Genomic DNA, 21,720 nt, shown 5'->3' on the forward strand with positions numbered 1-21,720 from the left:
GAAACAACCTCTGGACTGATCCAAGTCAGGGCACGGCTAACTCACAGATAGAACCCTGAAACAACCTCTGGGCTGATCTAAGTCAGGGCATGGCTAACTCGCTGATCTAACCCTGAAACAACCTCTGGGCTGATCTAAGTCAGGGCATGGCTAACTCACAGATAGAACCCTGAAACAACCTCTAGGCTGATCTAAGTCAGGGCATGGCTAACTCACAGATAGAACCCTGAAACAACCTCTAGGCTGATCTAAGTCAGGGCATGGCTAACTCACAGATAGAACCCTGAAACAACCTCTGGGCTTATCTAAGTCAGGGCATGGCTAACTCACCGATCTAACCATGAAACAACCTCTGGGCTGATCCAAGTCGGGGCACGGCTAAGTCACAGTTGAATTAATTAGCATGTTAGGTTTGAATAACTTGTTAGAGGTGTAAGGTGATGAGGGTACACCCTTGCACTTTAGGTCATGTGACCTGACTAAAACGAGCAGTCGCATCAAAATGAATATCTAATCTTAATTTTGACACAACTTGCTTTGCGGGTTGCTTTAAATGGGTTAGGTCACATTTATCTGTGAGTTCGAATGACTTACTCGAGGTTAAGTTGGAACTTACATTCTTGTCTTGGGTCTGGGGGATACAGGCTCACAATCCCAGAGTACAACTCTCGATATACAAGAAAAGGCAACAAACCACTGTTTCTGATTGGCAGGTTTAATTTTAAAATTCAAAGATGTATAATTTCTGTATACATTGTGTTGTTGGTGTTGGTATATTGGTATAATGTTTGGTATACATTGTGTCATTGGTGTTGGTATATTGGTATAAAGTATAACTGGTTCATCAATATTTTGATATGCAGGTGTCTTGTGCTAGTGCAATGCACACAAAGGGCAACCATATAAATCAAGTCCCCAGGGGTAGGGGGTAGTGATGTATCTTTCATTGATTACCATACTGTCATTAGTAATATATTGATATGCAGGTATCTTGCGCTAGTGCAATGCACACGAAGGGCAACCATATGAATCAAGTCCCCAGGGGTAGGGGGTAGTGATGTATCTTTCATTGATTACCATACTGTCATTAGTAATATATTGATATGCAGGTATCTTGCGCTAGTGCAATGTGTATGTGAAGGGCAACTGCATAAATCAAGTTTCCTGGGGCAAGGGATGTATGTTTCATTGGTCAATATATTTAGGTATAAAACTTATTAAACATCAATATTGTCATAGTTTAACTTCTTGTCCGTCTGGTTTAACTCCACCAACTCAACATCTGAGGTGAAAGACAAGTCAGGTGAAAACACAGCTGTGGATGATGGGGAGTCTGTCTGACAAGAGGTGTTGGGAATCCTGTGGTGATTTATGTCCAACTGTTGAGAAAAGAAAGTGACCTGGGTACTAACAAAGCTACAGGGGGACTGTTATCATTATCTATATTATTATTAATATCAATAATATCAGCATCATATATCATTATTATTATTAATATCAATGTAATATACCTTGTGACGTAATGGTGTTGGGGTGTTGAACACACGAAATGAATGTTGATTCTTGGCAGAACTACAAACCAATAATAACAGTGATAGCATGAATGATATTAAACCCAAGTACATCCCTGTTAAATGACAATACAGAATAAAACAAGGGCAATCATTCCTGCAATCATTTCCTGTAGCAATTAGACTTTAGCGGAGTCATTCCAAGCTAAAGATCCACTACCCCTCCCCTTCCCCACGCAGATACACACTCTTCTTAGCTGTGGAAGTAATACACAGAGGGTGGAGTAAGTGTAAACCCAGCACTTAGACTAATGCATCGTGGTTTGATTTTAAAGCTGTGGAATATTTACCTTCCTACTAAACTTGAAGTAGACGCGTTGAAAGCCTTCATGAAAAAAAAATATATATTGGAAGATTTAAATGCACATTAACATGATAAAAAAACGAAGCATACATCAATATAGTCTCTTTTGCAGCAATGTCGTCACGCAACGTTCACTCCCTTTAGGGGAGTGAGCAATGGGTGACATTGTGTCACGACACTAATAGCAACTGTGTAGGCAATATACCTTCATTTGCATTCGTCGTTTTGCTAGTAGTCTTGGACTTCGCCGCGCGGGGCTCGTTAACCTTTTGGTGTGGTATCTACTGGCACCTCTTACAACAAAGTTAGGAGATAGAGCTGCATTCACTGTGAAGCGAAAAATCAGATATCAAATCATATCGCATATCATGATTCCCAGACATGGGCTCCGCGCATCCCTACACCCGAGATCCCCGTTAGTGCTGCGCGCATCCCTACACCCGAGATCCCCGTTAGTGTTGTACACATCCCTACACACCCGAGATCCCCGTTAGTGCTAAGCGCATCCCTACACCCGAGATCCCCGTTAGTGTTGTACACATCCCTACACACCCGAGATCCCCGTTAGTGCTGCGCGCATCCCTACACCCGAGATCCCCGTTAGTGCTGCGCGCATCCCTACGACCGAGATCCCCGTTAGTGCTGCTGGCATCCCTACACACCCGAGATCCCCGTTAGTGCTGCGCGCATCCCTACACCCGAGATCTCCGTTAGTGCTGCGCGCATCCCTACACCCGAGATCCCCGTTAGTGTTGTACACATCCCTACACACCCGAGATCCCCGTTAGTGCACAGGTAGCCCAAGCTTGGTTTCTGTGGTGTCCTGTTATAAGGAAATGTATGGGGAATCATCAAACATTTCAATAAAATCATCAAAACGTGAAATAAAGCCTCGAAATTTTACCCTATCATTGAGAAATAGCACTTCTTTCGCTCTGCGTGGTTATTTTTTTAATTTAGCCCGTTTTAAGGATTTTTTCCCCCACCAGTAAGAAATAAGAGAAGGTTGGAAACTCGGGATCCAAAAGCGAGCCATCACGAGTCTTTGAAACCTCGTACGTCTTCGAATTTTCTTTCCAGCGCCAAATTTTAGTCATGACCCTTCTCTCACATCCCTATAGAACTGAGAAAGTCGCAATAGAGATTAGTCTTCGCGTCTTTAAGCCATGAAATTTGCCTGTATTCACATACTACCTCGCTTGTTCTGACCCGTACTTGGAGCTCACTGTACACCAGTTCAACGGATTTCTTTCGGCAACCGACCCGAGGTCACGCCGGAAGTCTTCGTATCGTAAATGCGGATTCGATTTGGATATCGTCTTTCTTCGAAGTTATAAGTTAAATACTTTTGTATCTTAGGCCGTTAAAAAATACACTATTTTACTATTTTGGTACCTCTTAGGGTGTCACAAAATTAAACAGGATGGTGTGCGGTGTGCAACAAAAGTAATAATTCGAAGGCCACTAGTTTATCAGTTTATAACTGTAAAGTGTTCTTATCCTCTGTAAATAGAGTTATAATTATTATTATTATTATTATTATTATTATTATTATTATTATTATGATGATGATGATGACAGCAGTGTAAAACTCTTGTATGCTCCATACAAGTGACACAATATCTTTGGCCGTTAAAAAATACACTCACCATAATTCCGAAGAAAGACTATATCCAAATCCAATCCGCATTTACGATACGAAGACTTCCGGCGTGACCTCGGGTCGGTTGCCGAAAGAAATCCGTTGAACTGGTGTACAGTGAGCTCCAAGTACGGGTCAGAACAAGCGAGGTAGTATGTGAATACAGGCAAATTTCATGGCTTAAAGACGCGAAGACTAATCTCTAATGCGACTTTCTCGGTTCTATAGGGATGTGAGAGAAGGGTCATGACTAAAATTTGGCGCTGGAAAGAAAATTCGAAGACGTACGAGGTTTCAAAGACTCGTGATGGCTCGCTTTTGGATCCCGAGTTTCCAACCTTCTCTTATTTCTTACTGGTGGGGGAAAAAATCCTTAAAACGGGCTAAATTAAAAAAATAACCACGCAGAGCGAAAGAAGTGCTATTTCTCAATGATAGGGTAAAATTTCGAGGCTTTATTTCACGTTTTGATGATTTTATTGAAATGTTTGATGATTCCCCATACATTTCCTTATAACAGGACACCACAGAAACCAAGCTTGGGCTACCTGTGGTTAGTGCTGCTGGCATCCCTACACCCGAGATCCCCGTTAGTGCTGCGCGCATCCCTACACCCGAGATCCCCGTTAGTGTTGTGCACATCCCTACACACCCGAGATCTCCGTTAGTGCTGCGCGCATCCCTACACCCTAGATCCCCGTTAGTGCTGCGCGCATCCTTACATCCAAGATCCCCGTTAGTGTTGTACACATCCCTACACACCCGAGATCCCCGTTAGTGCACAGGTAGCCCAAGCTTGGTTTCTGTGGTGTCCTGTTATAAGGAAATGTATGGGGAATCATCAAACATTTCAATAAAATCATCAAAACGTGAAATAAAGCCTCGAAATTTTACCCTATCATTGAAATTTTACCCTATCAGTGCTGCGTGAGTTATTTGTCTTACCTGTAGAAAAAGGAGATGCGTGAGCGGAAGTGCAGCATCCCCCGGACTGTACGGGAGGACTCTGGCCCGTACTGGATGAGAATGTAATCATCTCTATTTCGTTAGAGTGTATATCAGCCGGGTTACTGCTGGCTGAATTCCCGAGGCCGATCACTTGTCTGAGGGGTGCGGCTATGTAGTCTACAATGCGGCTGATGATCGGGGGCTCGTGGTAGACTGACACGGATTTTCCTAGTACAATAACAAAAAAGTTAGGTTTGCCTCATTGGATCACCTGCTTTATACGACCATGCACTTGACATATCCGACCACTTCCCTATCCTACCTTACTACTCCATATCTCACCTTCTTTACAGTATTCAGTACTTGAACACCTGTGGTATTCGACCATCCACCTGATTTATCCGACCACTATCCTATCCTACCTTACTACACAATATCTCACCTTCTTTACTGTATTCAGATGTTTGTAGTTTGAGTCTTTTATAACTTGGTGAATTTTCCTTGGTTTCTTTCTTGTTGCGCTTCTTGGAATTCGCTGTGAAAAGGTGAAAAAGGCGTTTGAATATTTGTGCCCATTGTTGTATGTACAGTGTGTCCAGCTTACCATCTTGTTTTTCTTTCTTTTCGGCCAAGACCGCTTGAATGGAATCGATCTCCCACTTTTGAACATGTGACCGGAACACGACCGGGACAAGTCTCTCTCGGCTGGTTCTGTTGTTATCCGTAAAAATAGTGCGTCAAATTTCAACATAGAGCGGTTATTCGAATAAATGGGAACATACGATACTGTTACAGCCATGTACCAGGTACGACATAACGTAACCTGGAAATGGCTTCCCATAAGAATGGTTATCGTTGGAGTGGGAAACATACGGTACTGACTTACAGCACGTACATGGTACGACATGCAGTAACAGTGGAATGGTTTCCCATTGTCTTCCAGTAATTCATCCAATCACAACGCGTTGTTACGGTTACGGTAAGAAACGGTACGACTATAGTATGGCTACGAGTTTGCGGTATTGTTTCTCACTGATACGAAAACCGCTCTAGCAATTTATTTGAATCAATATAAGGAGCTCTTTTGACAACAACTACGATTGGCGTTTATTTTAATTCTGCAATTAACAGTGCTAACATTGTATTATACAAAACAACTCACAATTCTGGAGGTGGGTGAAGTAGAAGGGGAAGATTTTGGCACATCTCTGTCGTCGCCATAAGTGAATCTACGAAAAAGGAAAACAAAGTTTAACTTAGTCATGTTTGCATGTCTCATCCTTAGGCAGCAAAGGCCGAACACATTTTCTAGCGTCGAGAAAAGTGATATGTGGAACTTCATCACTTCTTATTTTTTAATCCTTATTGTAGTTTAGGATACTTATATTTTTATATACATAAGTAGTAATATTTTTAGTGCGCCACTAAAACATCCTGTCAACTGATGACTAATTTACCTGACAGAACCTCGAGTAGTGCAAGAGCCACCTGGAAGATCACAGTCACTCCTGTCAACATTAATAGATTTTATAAAATAACTGTTCTAAATCTCGCGTCATGATTGGTTGGGAGCGTGTGCTTGAGAGCACACAGCACGCACGCGCACTTTCAGTTTCGTTATTCCTGTAATTTTATAAAAGAAATTAAAAAACGTGCTTGCTGTGCTGCGTGGAATTATAAAGCACTTTGGAATTGGCAGAACACTCGAAAAGTGCCGGAAAAAACTCAACTACGCCTCGTGCTTCTCCTAACACTTCTCTCGTGTTCTCGTGCTTTATAATTGTACACACAGCACGCATTTTCTATTTCTTTAATAAACCTCGGACTGGTTATATCTCTATCGAGGCTATTGTTTAGTTGGTATCAGATTTTCAATCCACTAATGAGTTTCTGTTGATATTCATTTCTACCGATGTCAACAGTCGTATACTTACTGAGAAGCTAAGTAAAATACTACGTTATGTGAAAGAGTTATTATTTAGGACACACTCGATAGACCAGAAAGAAATGAGATGATATGATGTACCTTCAAGGAAGATCATGTCCCATATGAAAAGAACAGTGTCCCAACAAGGTAGAGATGTAAAGAGAGACATGAACCACGGCGTCAGGTACATTAGAGGGTTGATGCCTTGTTTATCCTGTAGAGGTATTTGAGAAAATATCAGTAACCATTATTATCAACATTAAATAATCATCATCTTCACCATCATCATCATCATCACCCTCATCATCGACAGCATCGACATCATCATCATAATCATCATAACCACTCATTATTTCATGATCATCAACATCATCATCTTCACCATCATCATCATCATCATCACCATCATCATCACCATCATCGTCATCATCATCAACAGCACCGACATCATCATCAACCGACCATCATCACTATCAAGTTTTACTCACCAAATGCTTAAAAAGTTTGTTTTTCCTCTCTTTCATGATCACCTCAAAAACTGAAGCATGTCGCTGTATCCTGTGACCAAGCAAGACAACAGTAACCAACAAGTCTTTATAATAATAGTGAAACATTACATCAATATGTAAACTGTTAAGCTAGTCAATGCTTTGCTTACCAAGTGCCGAGACGGGTCGTTAGTTCATCCACGTCAGTGTCAAACACATGTTACAACTTCTCAGTTTGAAGTCGGTGCATAGTATTATGTTTAAATCAGTGCCCTTAAAGGAGGGGGAGAGTACTTACTTGCTGAGCGAGTTATCGAAATAACCAGTCAGGTATTTGGGCCGTTCAAACAGAGAGACCAAGCACCAGAATGCTTTCTATCAACATAAAACAAGATCAATAAACATAAGACAAACAACAAACAAACATAAGGAGCCTTTGATCATCATTACCTCTTCATCCATGTTCATTAGTAACATACCAACGATGTACGACATCCCTAGACGTGTTCCGACATGCAAAGACAAAATCAACGTCAATCAAGACAACAAAACAGGGTCAGTTATAGGGCGGTTTTCGTAAGAAAAATGGAAACGATACGGCAAATTAGTTCGTAGCCGTATTGATCGTAGCGTATGTGACTTGGGGGCAACAGACATTTCCATGTTACGGCATGTCGTACCATGCACTGTATGTGCTGTGAGTCAGTACCGTATGTTTCCCACTCATACGATATCCATTCTTATGGGAAGCCATTTCACTGTAACAGCATGTCGAACCGTGTACGTGCTGTAACGGTCAGTACCGTATGTTTCCCACTCATACAATATCCATTCTTATGGGAAGCCATTTCACTGTAACAGACCGTGTACGTGCTGTAACGGTCAGTACTGCATGTTTCCCACTCGTACGAAAATCGCACTTACGTCATGAATGACCGGCATATATTGTTTCAGCGTTGGCGAAATCAATCGGTGCTGGAGGTGCAATTAAAGACCTGAGGAGGGAGAGAGGGGTGGTGTGGGTGTGGTCTTTACTATCACTATGGTTACCTTGACAATAGGAGACTGACTTGTTATACTGTGAGTATACAGCTAACACACGGAATAACGAAGCTCTTCCTTCTTTGCCTTCAGATGTTTCATCCATGAATCTTCTGTGCGTCGGGAATGATCTCTCTACGACACCAAAATAGACATATCACCGTTACCATGGATACTAGACATATAATGATTAATAATAATTATATAATATTTATATTGCGCATATCACAGGGAGATGATCAATTTACAAAATATTACACTATAAGTTTACAGTGTATCTTATAATAAAATGCAAATAATAACATACTAATTTCTAGGCTCCAAAATAAATTGTATTAGATAATCACTCATTATTTAAAAAAATAATATATATTGATGGGCTGCCTGTGTCTTTAAGGTGAGCGACGACACAATTTTTGGTCAGCTGTGTTGCGGGTGCCAGTCCCTCTCGTCCAGCATCAGTTTTGTTTCTTTTTGAAATCAAATTCTAGATTTGAAAGTTTGGTCGTTTGTTTAAAAAGATCGCCTTCAAAATAACGATCTAACTGCCATGCCTACTTGGTGTATTGTCCGTGGGTGTTCTAATAGCTCAAGGAAGCTGAACTGTAAGCATTTGTCGTGGCATTCTTTTCCAACGCAAGACGAAGGGTTGTTGAGTGAATGGTTAACAAGAGTTGACAAGAAAGAGGTCAACAAAAACTGGAAGATTTGTAGTGAACATTTCGAGCCCAAATACATCGAGAAAACCCTAACTGGACGAAGAAGACTAAAGAAAGGAGCTGTACCTACGATTTTTAAGCAGCAATCGGGAAAAAGAAAAGGACGAAATGAAGGAAATAAAGCGACAAAGGTGGCAAGAACATCTGACTTTGTTATAGGAGAGGAGATTGTCTTTACTGCTGATCTAAATGGATCGGTTTTGAACGAAACACAAGGTATAAATGATGCTTCAATAGAAGTAGAAAAACTGCAGGGACTGAGAAGGGTCATTAAGGAACTCAAGCAAGCAAAGAACAAATGTCAAACACAAGGACCATCAGGTAATGAGAATGACTGTGTGCCTATGATGACAGTCGATGCTGCAACTTCAACTACTTTAGATGCACAAGATACTAAAAACCTTGTCCCTGTGTACTTCGATAGAGTATCAAGGCTACGAGCAGAGAACGATCAACTCAGGATTAACCTTGAAGCTGAGAGAAAAACATGGCTTCAAAAAGAAAGAAACTTGAGAGCCCAGTGGTTGAAAAGAGAAAATGACCTAAAAGATCAGCAGGAAAACTTGTTAAGAGAGAATAGGATTTTAAAAGTATCTGTTGAAACTGAAATATCAAAGCAAAAAAACCTAGAATTTCAGTGTACTGAAAGAAAGAGAAAAACGTGTAAAAGCAGAAAAAGATTTAGAGGATAGTTACTTTTTATACAAAAACCTATGTAAAACACCAAAACTGTTGAATTATTACACAGGCTTCAACGTGGAAGAGTTTGAAGCATTCTTGAGTTTTCTAGGCATTTCATCATGTGAAAGTTTAAGCTATGAATATGCTGGACTTGGTTTAACTGTGGATGAAGGACATTGGCCCCGAGGCAGACCCAGGGGAATGAAACCAAGAGATCAACTTCTTATTGTACTATGTAGAATAAAAATGTCATTTTCTGAGAGAGATCTTGCAGTTCGCTTCAACATCTCCCAAACGCAAGTATCAAGAACATGTACATCTCTAATGAATCGCATGCAGACTAGATTCAAAGAGGGCAGCATATGGTTTGAACACATTGAAGAGTGTCCTGCTCAACGAACTGTGCCAGATTTGCTCAAGGGATTTTTTCCAAAAGTGAAGAGTTTGATTGAAGGAATGAGGGTTTATCTCCAGAAAAACAAGAAATGTTCTTTTGGGTCATCACCACCCTTGTCAATGGTCGTACCAATCTAATCTAAACCTCAAATAGTTTAAGGGAACAATAAAGGAGGAGAGTCATAACTGGTGGAATGCCAGTAGTTGAACCTTGAGAATTTTAAGATTACACATTGCAATAGTTTACATGTACATAATGTTATACATATATATTAGAATCAATGTTCATTCCCATTTAAAATAGACCTTACCAATACAGTAGCCATCTTAAATTCTATTTTTTTAATATGGACATTAGGGGATGCTGAGGGGGTACTGTAACTATTGTATGGACTGCACAGATGTCAGGCTTTCCTATTTATATAACATCAGGCTTCTCAATAAGATCCACATATAGAAAGCAATTGAATTTGCAGGTAGGTAGTTGGATCAATATTCTAAACAACTAGACTTGAAATTATTCAAAAATGTAACCCTGCCAGGTTATGCTTTATGAATTTTCTGTTTGCTCCCTAGACACCCCATAATTCAAGATGGCTGCCATATTCGTAAGACAGTCTATTTACGACAACTAGTTTACTGGACATTCCCAAACATGGAGTGCATTAGTCCTCATTCAAAGTTTGTCCTCATGATTTTGTGAATAATGTACATTTAACATGATTCTGTTTCTAGACAATTGAATAAATTAGCAAAACAGATAACAATTAGAATTTCTGTATTAACAAAAATAGCACATTTGAATTAACCAATTTAGCTTGTGTGTAATGTCTTACCATTTCAGAGCATGTGTCATTCCCTAGAGTATCATTTCTTTGTTTAGCGGTTACACATGAGAAGACACATGAATATGGATACAACTCAAACAAAGAATCTTTTGCTCAAGACCACATGTCATTTCCTAGAGTATCATTTCTTTGTTTAACGGTTACAATTGAGAAGACTCAATGAATATAGATACAACTCAAATGAAGAATCTTTTGCTCAAGTAAATGACACATGGAATGATACGGGAAAATATTTTGCCAAACTACATTAAATATAGAAAACTTACCCAAATCAAGCATGATTTGTCTAAAGACACCAATTTTATGGTTCATTTCTGCCTTGGCTGTTGTTCTTTCTTGCAGCGACACAGGACTGCCTTCATTATCATCTATTCCTGCATTATTTAACTTTCCTGTGAAGACATTTTAAATGTTTTTCTCCTCTTGTTCAAATTTTAGAAAATGTGATCTAAATCTAATGCAAGAACTAGTATAAAATAATGGCAATGTACAGTAGTTCAAACTTGTCATCGCTAATCACCAGTACAGCATTAGCGCAACTCAACAGGGTCAAACTGAAAGCAACAGAGTAGCTCTTTTGCCACTGAAAGTCAAGTAGGATTTAGAAGTTGATTTTTGCATAGGGAGGAAAATAAGAGAGCCTGAATAAAATGTTGAGTTTGGGATTCAAATCAGGTTACATTATATTGGTGACAGCAACTGGGCTTCAGTTCAAATCATTCCAGAACATTTCCTATAGAGACTACTCACGTACTAAAAACCTATCGATATATATGATGTGTGTTATGTCAAATACTTACCAAGTACAAAACCAAGACGCTGAATGCAGTTTCTACCCCCATATTCACTGACACCAAGGTCAACTAACATACAACGAATCTCTTCAAGGCTAGTCTACAGATGATAATAATAAAAACAAGTCTAAACATACAACAAATCTCTTCAAGGCTAGTCTACAGATGATAATAATAAAAACAAGTCTAAACATACAACGAATATCTTTAAGGCTAGTCTACAGATGATAATAATAAAAACAAGTCTAAACATACAACGAATCTCTACAAGGCTAGTCTACAGATGATAATAATAAAAACAAGTCTAAACATACAACAAATCTCTACAAGGCTAGTCTACATGAGTCTACATAACTTGAGGGGGGTAATTATTTTGAGGAATAAATGGATAAAAAATTGTTGGGGGGGGGGGAAATTTACACAATTTCTTGAGAGGGGGATATGTTATACAAAAAACTATTCCTCCCATGAAAACCACCAGTCCCCCCCTGAGATGTAATAAATGGCAGTTTTATACCTGGTAATTGAATGAAGTGTTTGCACGTATGGCTTTAGTATCTAGAAGATTGTTCCATAAATCACCACGGACTTCTTTTGGTACCCCAGACTTCATTGACTGACGTAACTATTTGCAAAATAAGTATTAAATATGGAAGGAAGGTAACAGATCCTGGGGGGTGGGGTTGGAATGGTTATAAATCCTTCCTCCCCCCTCTGCTAAAAATATGAATGTCAACTTTATACATTGCTCCTGTGCGTAAGTCAAACTATTAACACCCCTTTCAAAATTAACTTTCAACGAACCAGCACTAAAAATTACAGCTATTGAATGGCCAGACATGATGATGTGACCAGTCAATCTGACCAGTCAGAGGGTCGGCCAGACAAGTGCCATCTTTGGCCAGGCATTGTCCTGATTACAATAATTCAAATGACAAGGAGCAGAGGGCTTAAAATTAGAAGTGTGCAACTAGGGGAATATTCAGTGCAACTACTTTAACCGCGGGGTCACTTAGATAATGAGAACCAATCAAATCGTAGAATGAAAACAATACATTCCAACTGTGGGTAATGAAGCCAATCAGAAATCAGCAGAAAATAATAGCCTTTTAAAATATATTTTTATTCCCATGTGAAAATGACGATGGCTATCAACTTTTTTACTGTAACGTCAGGGTCAAATTACAATTCTTGTGCAGTCTTAGGTCTCTGATTGGCACCACTAGTATACCAATGGTATACTAGTATAACAATGTATTGTTGTCATTCTAGATTTTAATCGTTTCTCTTGTGTAACTCTCCAAGTGGCCCCAGTTACAGTAGTTGTACTGTAACTACAGTAGTATTAAATGTGGATAGTAAAACTTCTCAGTTAATATAAAAGCGATCAAAGAAAACATTGAACCCTGCTTACATGATGTGGAGACATGAACCGACTTGAACTGTTGTCCAAGTTCTCCATGATTCTCTTCCATGTTTTGGTCTTTTTACTGGAATATTCCAACGAATCATCTCTGAATAATAAATAGTAGGAAAATGTGAAAGAATATTATGCAGTGCGATGTGGTTTATGTGTCGCATCATTGACCCAAACGACAGCTGGTCATAAGTTTTTCTTACCAGCAATAGAACTGATAATTGATACTCACTTATACTGATGGCAGCGATCATCGTCTTCAGCATTGTTTGTACCTGGTTTAAACATCGCGAATCCATATTCATCAAACTGTAAAATTTGATCAATCGTTCGATCTTGTTCCCATCTCAACGACATTGCAAAATTATTTCAATGAGTTTGACGCTTAGAATTTATGATTTTAGTTCTTTTTAGACAATAAAAACGTTTATCTTACTAAAAATTGACTTGGAAGTTTTCGAAATTTGTTAAAAAGATCGTATTTTGGAAGAAAAAACCATTTAAATGTTGAACTGGTAAACACTTTAAATATGTTTCATTTGAAAAATGCCGCCTTGGACCGCGAGGAGACTGGTGCGTGTTTACTAGATCCTACTCCCTCTCGTCCTGCGGTGTGACGTCATTCTTTATGACGTAATAAGGAAAGAAAGGACGGCAAGAATCGGGAAATGTTTGAATGAAAACAAATTGAACAAAAAATGTCAACTGCTTCAGCTAAAGAGCCTAAGCTGTTACCTCCTATTCTAAGTACATTACAGGATTTAAGACACTTACCAGGGTATATTGTATATTGATTATTGAATTGTTTATGTGTTACGAATTTGAACTCTACTTTTATCGCATTTTTCAACTCTTCTTTCCTTTCTTCCTCTTAATTTACATTTATATCTGGGAACTTCTTGTCGTTTGGCTATTATTTTTTACCCATTACAAAAGTCGCTATGTCGACATTCAGATGGATGCTTCTTCGGCTGATGTACGTTTTACCACGTTCTCGTAGGTACGCAGGATTCAGGCCTCAATACAAATGGCGTTACGGAGACACTTTTGGCAACGACACTGCGAAATACTTCCAGCAGAAACGCTCTCTCACCCTAACAAGTTATACAGCAAAGGATTCTGGGATGGGATGGGATACTAAGGTCCAGTTGCCATCAGTTTATTCAAATGTCCCAGACCTCGTACTTGGTGCTCGGGCACGCGATAGAAACAGAATGTTGGCGCCAATCAAGTACACTCTACTCAATCATCATGACAGAGACGAGGACATACGGGACTTTCTAAAGGTAATTATGGTAACTATCTATCAGAGGCACAGCCAAAAAACGAGGGCAGTTCTGAATTTAAAAAGGTATTTTTAATAGAACTTTTCTGCTTGCGCTTTACAGACCACGTGTCATTCCCTATGAGTACAACTTCTTCGTTTAACGGTTGCGCATGACAAGACAAATGAATATGCATACAAAGAACCGTGTTCTCAACAGCTCAAGAGAATGACACGTTGTCTGAAATGGAAAAACATTGCACCCAGCCGAAAAGGTCTATTTACAAACAAAAATAATTAAAAACACAATACGCATGCGCGCATTCGAAGTTTGGTTTTAGTCAAAGCTCAAGTGAGTAGATATACTTTATATGAGCTTCTTTCATTTGGAATGGACTGAAAAACCCCGAAATGACGGTAAATTCCAAAACGCATCCCACATGGAATGAAGTAATTATGTGAGCTAACTCATCAGGTAAACAGTGTTCACGCTAGATATGCTGGTCATAGCAAGGGGTTAATCATCTACGGTCTATGGGCAGACTAACCTCTCCCTTAGGCTTTCCCTTGGGTCAGTTTCTAGTACATTTATTGTATTACCTCATATATATAAGATCATTTTGGCCACCAATCTATTCTAAACTAATACGTTTAGCACTGGGTGGATCGACGGCTTAATGCCTCACCCAACTGATAAGGAGCCGATAGATCGAATTAGAATTTAGAAGTTGAATTTTCTCTTAACGTGTTTACTGAGTTTAGAAAGTTCAAGATCATCGTTGTCAGTACGTAGATAGCAGTGGGACGTTACCAAGGGTTGACTACTTTGTTCTGCCTACAAAGAACGACATCAAGTCTTTTTCAACTACAAGATGCGATGATGATGATCTTAGGTAAGTGCGTAGTGAGGCAGCATCTGGGGTCGGGTGAGGAACAGACTAACTGAACCATAGTGCTGTGAACTGAAGTCAGTGAATATCACATGCACTAGGCAGCGCGCACTGAACAACATAACTACGATTGTATTTCATACCATTGCATGGTCGTCTAAAGATACAAGGGCGGATCCAGGGGGAGGGTCTGAGGGGTCGCGACCCCCCTGTCATTCCCGAGGTCAAATGTGGTAAAAATGCGACTGGGATTCCTTTGCCCACAAAATTTACCCCTGAGACCTCCCTTCAAAAAAAAAACCTGGATCCGCCCTTGAGATATCATGTCATATCATCTTCTATCATGTCAAACATTACAGCCTAATGCTACCGATCCCCTAGGACAACCCCATATCTGATATACATGTACGTCAGCGCACGGCTAACTCACTAATGGGATTGGAATTTAGCGTGTTAGCAACCCTCGAATCCGAGGAGAATTCAAACAATCAAACGCGATGCAGCTGGGTCTCTGGGAATCGCGTTGCACCCTGCATGACCCCAGAAGCTTAGTCTCTGGGAATCGCGTTGCATCCTGCATGACCCCAGAAGCTGAGTCTCTGGGAATCGCGTTGCATCCTGCATGACCCCAGAAGCCGAGTCTCTGGGAATCGCGTTGCATCCTGCATGACCCCAGAAGCTGGGTCTCTGGGAATCGCGTTGCACCCTGCATGACCCCAGAAGTGAGAGTCAGGTTCACCACCTTTGATTCATTGTTGTTATTTGATTAAAGTGGAAGTGATCAAGATCAAGTATCCATGTTCTGCCCGCTGTGTGGAAAAAAGGCTACTAATCATCCCGTTAACTTTAAGGCCTTTATTAGAGGACATCATCAAACACCACATACATTATGTGCCCCTAAATCTACATGGACAGACAGACAACAAAGAGACATTTACTTTGAACGAAGATAAAACGCGAAACAACTGTCACATAAACAAATGCAAAGATAACGATAGGCTATGGGGTCAAGCGCGCGATAATTTTTTAAAGAAACTAATACATGTGGGCTTCGTAATATGAACAATAAATTATCCCTAAAGATAAAACGAACTCTGACTGTCTCTCTGCAGAAGGGTGAATGAGCATATCGCATAACTTTACTCTCGACAGGGCTGTAGCCACCAGCACAGTTGGTCCAGTTTCAACCGCACCACTTTTTACATGTACCTTTATAACCATTTTTCCTCCTCGTAAAAATATTTATTACGAAAGTAAATGAAAAAAACAGGACCAGTTTCTAAGTGGTGGCTACAAAAGTGGGGGTTAGTAGAGTAAGAAAGGCACGAGAAGATAGCGCGGCTTCCTCCCCCGGGGGGGGGGGGGTACTACCACCCCAACTTGGGTAGGGGTGTGCCGCCAGGACCTCAAAACCCTGACCCTATCCCAGACCTAAAATTTTGATTTTACATACCCTACCCCAGACTAAAACTAAGAATTGTACACCCTATCCCAGACTAAAAGACGGAAAATACGGTTTTACAATCGATTGCAATCAATATTTACTAACATTTTTAGTGTTTTTGTGCCGGCAGAAAGCGTAGCCTATTAGCCAGACAAAAACGACCAAATCGTTAACCCTATCCCACACTAAAATGACACCCTATCCCAGACAAAATGTCAAAAAATGATACCCTACCCCAGACCCAAAAGCCGAAAAACCATACCCTATAGGGCGGCACATAGCCGTATAGCAAATATAGGGGAGTATCCCTATTCAATTAGAAACGGTTCCTTGGTGGTTGGTAGTGGTGGACTGTCTTTTGTTTTTCTCTTTCTTTTACTTGATGGTTCTGCAGATGGCAATGCATCAAGAAGCTGTGTTTTTCTGCTCAAGGCATTTTTAGCTTTGCTTTTAAGCTGCTTGCTTTTCACCTTGACCTGTAGGTAGAAACCATGACAACGTTAGTTCATAGTTATGATGCAAACTATTTTTGAAATAGAATTGAATACAACTGCGAAAAGAAAGACGAAGCTAGTTTTCTTTCAAACAGGCTTACGATTGCACGAGCCCTGTTATGATCAGTTATAATGCTCAGCTGGATTGTCAATATCAGAAACTTTTATCACCACTCTGAAACAACCTCTGGGCTGATCTAAGTCACGGCATGGCTAACTCAGAGATTGAACCCTGAAACAACCTCTGGGCTGATTTAAGTCAGGGCATGGCTAACTCACAGATTAAACCCTGAAACAACCTCTGGGCTGATCTAAGTCAGGGCATGGCTAACTCACAGATTGAACCCTGAAACAACCTCTGGGCTGATCTAAATCAGGGCATGGCCAACTCACAAATAGAACCCTGAAACAACCTCTGGGCTGATCTAAATCAGGGCATGGGTAACTCACAGATTGAACCCTGAAACAACCTCTGGGCTGATCTAAGTCAGAGCACAGAAAATTCGCAGATCGGATTAGAATTTTTTCAATTTGTGATTTTTGCGGAGGTGAAACGGAGAAATCCCCTTAGATCAAGGAAGAGACCTAACACAGGATACTAAGATGTGATGGTGAGTCCAGGAAACGAGATGTAAAAAGTCATGGCTATCTACTTACAGTTTGTTTGTCAGATTCCCGTAATTCCATCTTTACACTCAAACCACGCATGACCATATCTGCCCTTGTTCCCTTGACAAGATAACTTATTGTAGAATATGGTGTAAAGTGAAACTCCTCCTTGATAAATCCCTTCAATAACAGATGAACAATCAGCCTTTCACACTGGTCTTGGGTAAGACTTGGTGGAGTAATTCTCTTGATGCGAAGAACTGGAGGTCCCTTCCCCTTCCAGGCTTCAACCAGTTTATTCGGTGTCACTCTTTCACCAAGGCTCTTGGCTTGGGACAAAATTTGTATGATGTTGCTTGTGTATTCTGTTATGTCAGTGGATTCTACTGTCACTGTTGAGAGAGAAATGAGAAAAAAAGCAATGATATATTTTAGTTGAGTTTGTGCATTTAGTTGTCATTTTTTCTTCAAAACAATTTTTTTGAAACATGAAAGTAGATTTTAATGGACGTCTAACAAGGCGTTTCAATGACATTTCAAAGGAATATGAAACACTTTGATTGCCATCAACTAATCTGGTAAATTGTATGATTTTGCTCATGATATACAGAACCACTGTAAATGCATTTAACTGTAAAATATTTGAATATTGCGTAGTTCCAGAAGTTATCCATACCCCCTCCCCCCATAGAAGAATTTGGAATTTCCGGAGGAAGGGAGGATAATTTCCGTAGCTACACATTCTTAACACATTCTCACCATTAATTCCCTCTGTTTGTTCTGAACAGTGATCACACATGTTTTGGCAGTTTTTTGGATTCCATTGTTCTCCAAAATACTGACCAATCACAGCCCTGCGGCACATTCTCTCCTCTTGACAATATCTTAAGATGTTATAGAGATTCTGGATTCCTTCGAGAAATTGGAACAACAGTGTAATGTAGAATTACTAGCAGGTTGTGATAATAATTTTGATATTGCCAGTAGCAATGGTCTAAGCAGGGACATATCCAGGGGTGGTAAAAGGGATGACTAGTCACTTCCCTCTTGCTCAAATTCCTGGTGAAACCTAGTCACAGTCACCCCCCTTCTAACATTCCTGAATCCACCCCTGCTACGTTTGTAGTGATTCAGATACCTGTTTGCTCAGTGAACACCATTGGTAGTTGTCGAAAGGCATCAAAAGGCCTGTAATAAAGAATACAAAATGATGGCATATCATCTCGTCCTGCTCGTCCACTCTCCTGGTAATAGTTTTCCATTGATTTACTGAGGCTGTGATGAATCACAAAGCGTACATCAGGCTTGTCGATGCCCATGCCAAATGCAACTGTAGCAACTACAACCTGAAATGAATTGTAATAACCATCTGCATTATTAAATGAAGTTTTCACATCTCTTTCAATTTTTAATTACAAAGCATTCATGAAATTAAATTGCAACAAGAATAAGCATCCTTAGAAGATTTTTTGTGTGCATTGTGTTTGGTCTGGCAGTGACATGAACTTGTCCATGCTGTGTTCATGTTTCAGATATTTGATTGGATGAAGAGTAAATTCTTGCATAATGTGATGGGGCTGGTGCATGCCTTGCTATGTTACGGCCGTGTTTGTGCTGTAAGGTTTTTCACTGTCAACAACATTGTCACCGAGAAGAAATAACCTGTGGCTATTGATCCATTATTATATTGCAAAATATGCAACTTCCATAATTGCAAAATAACACGTCATGAAAGTTTGTCCTAATTCATTAGGGAAAAAAATATTTAATAATGAGTGTGAAAAAGGTTTTCTATTAGTTTTAGTCTCTTTCGTTTCTAACCTGTATTCTGTTTTGAGTCCATTTAAGGTGAATTTGGCTGCGTTGTGCTGAAGGTATATCAGCATGGTAACAAGAAGCTTTGATGCCGCGTGTTGTGAGTTCTTTTGCCACTTCTTCTGAATCATTTCTTGATAAACAATAAATAATGCCTGAAAATGTGATGCAAGAATAAAGTGAAACAGCATTTTGTTGATGTACAAATGATGGGTTGTTGACTGGTAAATATTGTCAATAGTTTATTTGAAGTATTTTGTATAGGCTGATGTTCTTTCTTCCTCAATAAAATTAGACAGGTTTTTTCTCATTTTATTTAAAGTCTAATACCCCATTCACACCTAAACGTGTTTAGTTAAACTATGTTTTCATTAGGGAAAAAAAATTGAGAAACTAAAAGCCTACAATATACTGAAACTTTCTAAAATATTGTCAGAGCAAGACAAAGGATAGCTTACATGCATTAATTATTTCACCAAATATTGTGCAGTGTTCATAGATAGTTTTCCAAACCTGTTTAGTTAAACCACTTTAAAACATGTTTAAGCCTTGGTGTGAATGGGGTATAAGAATAACTTACTATTAGGTGAACTGAATACCTGATTGGCCAGAGAACTTTGACAAGATTAAACTGTGAATGTCATCCATGAAGTCTTTACTACTGGGTGGTTTATATCTCACCTACAGTAATAAAGGATAAAGGTGGGTGAATGAGTGTGGGTCAATGAGTAGGTCACTAAGTGAGAGCATAAGGGTAAAAAATGGTAAAGCTACAGGTCTATATTTATGTAATGTCAGTATCTCTGCTTACTAACCAACTGAGCTATGCCTTCTCCTACAACCAAATGGGTGGATGGGTAGGAGAGGAAATAAATGAACAGATCGAATAGCTGAATGAGCTATATTTAGTATTATAAAAATTAATACCTCATAGAATAGGTTATGCCTGTTAAATGATGCCCTCAGCATCACACAGTCTGGTTTAAGATCTAAGATCTTCTTGACATCTTCAATCACTTTAGTAGTTGCTGTTGCTGTTAGTCCCAGTATGGGTACCCCTGGGTATTGTCGTTTCAATATACCAAGAATCTTGTAATCTGGGCGAAAATCATGACCCCATTGACTTGTACAGTGAACTTCATCGATTACTATTCTTGAAAGACAACCAGCTTGAAAAGGAAAATAAGACAAGTATTTTCTATTTTAAACAATTATTTTATAGCTAGATAGTAGCATTAACAAAGCATTAACTCTTCTCTTTCATAGCCAGAATGTACAAAAATATCTCTTGTTGGCCGAGAACAGAGCACAGTTATGTTGTGGGCAGCATCTGTTAATTAACATGCAGCCTCCAAAAGTAGCACTTCTCTTTCATAGCCAGAATGTGCAAAAATTTTATAATTTTATTGTGATAAATGTGTCATAAATGCCCCTCAAAACAGTGCAAATCGCATTTCTGAGGGTCTCAATTTCAATGGGGGTGGGGGGGGGGGTTATGTCCCTCAACCCTCGGAGTTGCTCCCACCTATGGCAGGCTGACTTCCTAAAGTAGTGCTGGACTACTTCCTGGGTTGAGTTGGAATTTATAACTTTAACAATACTCACCTTCATAACATTTTTCTAGTTTTGCCATAAACCTTTTACTTTTGGCAATCTTTTCAGGTGTGACGTACAAGATCTTCAAGCCAGATTTCTTGTCCAACATGGCGGCATGGACTGAGTTCACTTTCTCCCTAGTGCTATCTGCACTCAACATTTCGCTTTTAATTTGAAGTCTCTCTAATGCCATCAATTGATCTTCCATCAATGAAACCAGGGGGGAGACAACTAACGTTAAACCTTTTGAAACGACGGCCGGAAGCTGAAAACACAAGCTTTTGCCCCCTCCGGTGGGCATTATAAGAATACAGTCACAACCAGACATGGTAGCATTAATGCATTCTAATTGTAATGGACGGAATTTACCGATATTGAAGATGTTTTTTCTGGCATCTTCAAGCTCGGCAGACCAAGGAAAAGAAGTGGCTTTGAAATCCTGTTTGGTCTTGTGCTGAGGATGGCCTTTTGACGTCGATTCTTCATGACAAAAACTCAAGTTATTTTCAATTTCATTCTTCCTTTCTACCAAGTACTGCTGCCTCTCTAAGAGAAGCGTTATTTGGCTCCCTATCTCTTCTAATTCCTCATTAATTTCTTTCAATTCTTTCGAACTTTCCATTTTTTCATCTTTCGTTTTGAAAGAACGATTCTGTCCAGGCGTTCTTCGACTAACCGCGTAGCATTGGTACGTAGCCCCACCACAGGAACCCCAAAAGAGACGCAAAGCTGTATTTTATTTCCAAGGTATTTGTTCATAGCTTAGGATCACCCAAAATCCTTATTGATAGGAAATACCTTTATAAAAATCAAAATTAAATTGAGTAAATTT

The 21,720-nt window shown here is 39.7% G+C and overlaps 3 protein-coding genes across 3 annotated transcripts; 1 reads left to right on the forward strand and 2 right to left on the reverse strand.

Moving 5' to 3' along the window:
* Window positions 1-709: 709 nt before the first annotated feature.
* Window positions 710-13,228, reverse strand: LOC116307962 (uncharacterized). Its single transcript, XM_031718293.2, has 19 exons — window positions 13,009-13,228; window positions 12,774-12,873; window positions 11,877-11,984; window positions 11,366-11,459; window positions 10,832-10,957; window positions 7,931-8,056; window positions 7,331-7,377; window positions 7,179-7,255; window positions 6,881-6,950; window positions 6,492-6,606; window positions 5,923-5,973; window positions 5,628-5,694; window positions 5,070-5,176; window positions 4,908-5,000; window positions 4,463-4,693; window positions 2,081-2,202; window positions 1,862-1,896; window positions 1,512-1,572; window positions 710-1,379 (listed from the first exon to the last, which is right to left on the reverse strand). Exons 1-19 carry the CDS (start codon window positions 13,131-13,133, stop codon window positions 1,218-1,220), a joined length of 1,917 nt encoding a protein of 638 aa, XP_031574153.2. The 5' UTR covers window positions 13,134-13,228; the 3' UTR covers window positions 710-1,217.
* Window positions 13,229-13,474: 246 nt separating this feature from the next.
* On the forward strand, window positions 13,475-15,883 carry LOC116307954 (ciliary microtubule inner protein 2C-like). The gene is made up of 4 exons (XM_089026409.1): window positions 13,475-13,554; window positions 13,777-14,062; window positions 14,803-14,933; window positions 15,703-15,883. The coding sequence occupies exons 1-4, from the start codon at window positions 13,475-13,477 to the stop codon at window positions 15,881-15,883; spliced, it is 678 nt and encodes a 225-aa protein (XP_088882535.1).
* Window positions 15,771-21,542, reverse strand: LOC116307964 (ATP-dependent DNA helicase Q1). Its single transcript, XM_031718295.2, has 8 exons — window positions 20,898-21,542; window positions 20,220-20,461; window positions 19,892-19,973; window positions 19,299-19,447; window positions 18,616-18,823; window positions 18,237-18,389; window positions 17,526-17,869; window positions 15,771-16,850 (listed from the first exon to the last, which is right to left on the reverse strand). The coding sequence occupies exons 1-8, from the start codon at window positions 21,508-21,510 to the stop codon at window positions 16,683-16,685; spliced, it is 1,959 nt and encodes a 652-aa protein (XP_031574155.1). The 5' UTR covers window positions 21,511-21,542; the 3' UTR covers window positions 15,771-16,682.
* Between the last annotated feature and the right edge of the window lie 178 nt (window positions 21,543-21,720).

The sequence above is a fragment of the Actinia tenebrosa genome, unplaced genomic scaffold (assembly GCF_029948245.1).
Source record: "Actinia tenebrosa isolate PJP-AT-01 unplaced genomic scaffold, QUT_ActTen_1.0 PGA_scaffold10__47_contigs__length_13832649, whole genome shotgun sequence".
In the NCBI taxonomy this organism is placed as follows: domain Eukaryota; kingdom Metazoa; phylum Cnidaria; class Anthozoa; order Actiniaria; family Actiniidae; genus Actinia; species Actinia tenebrosa.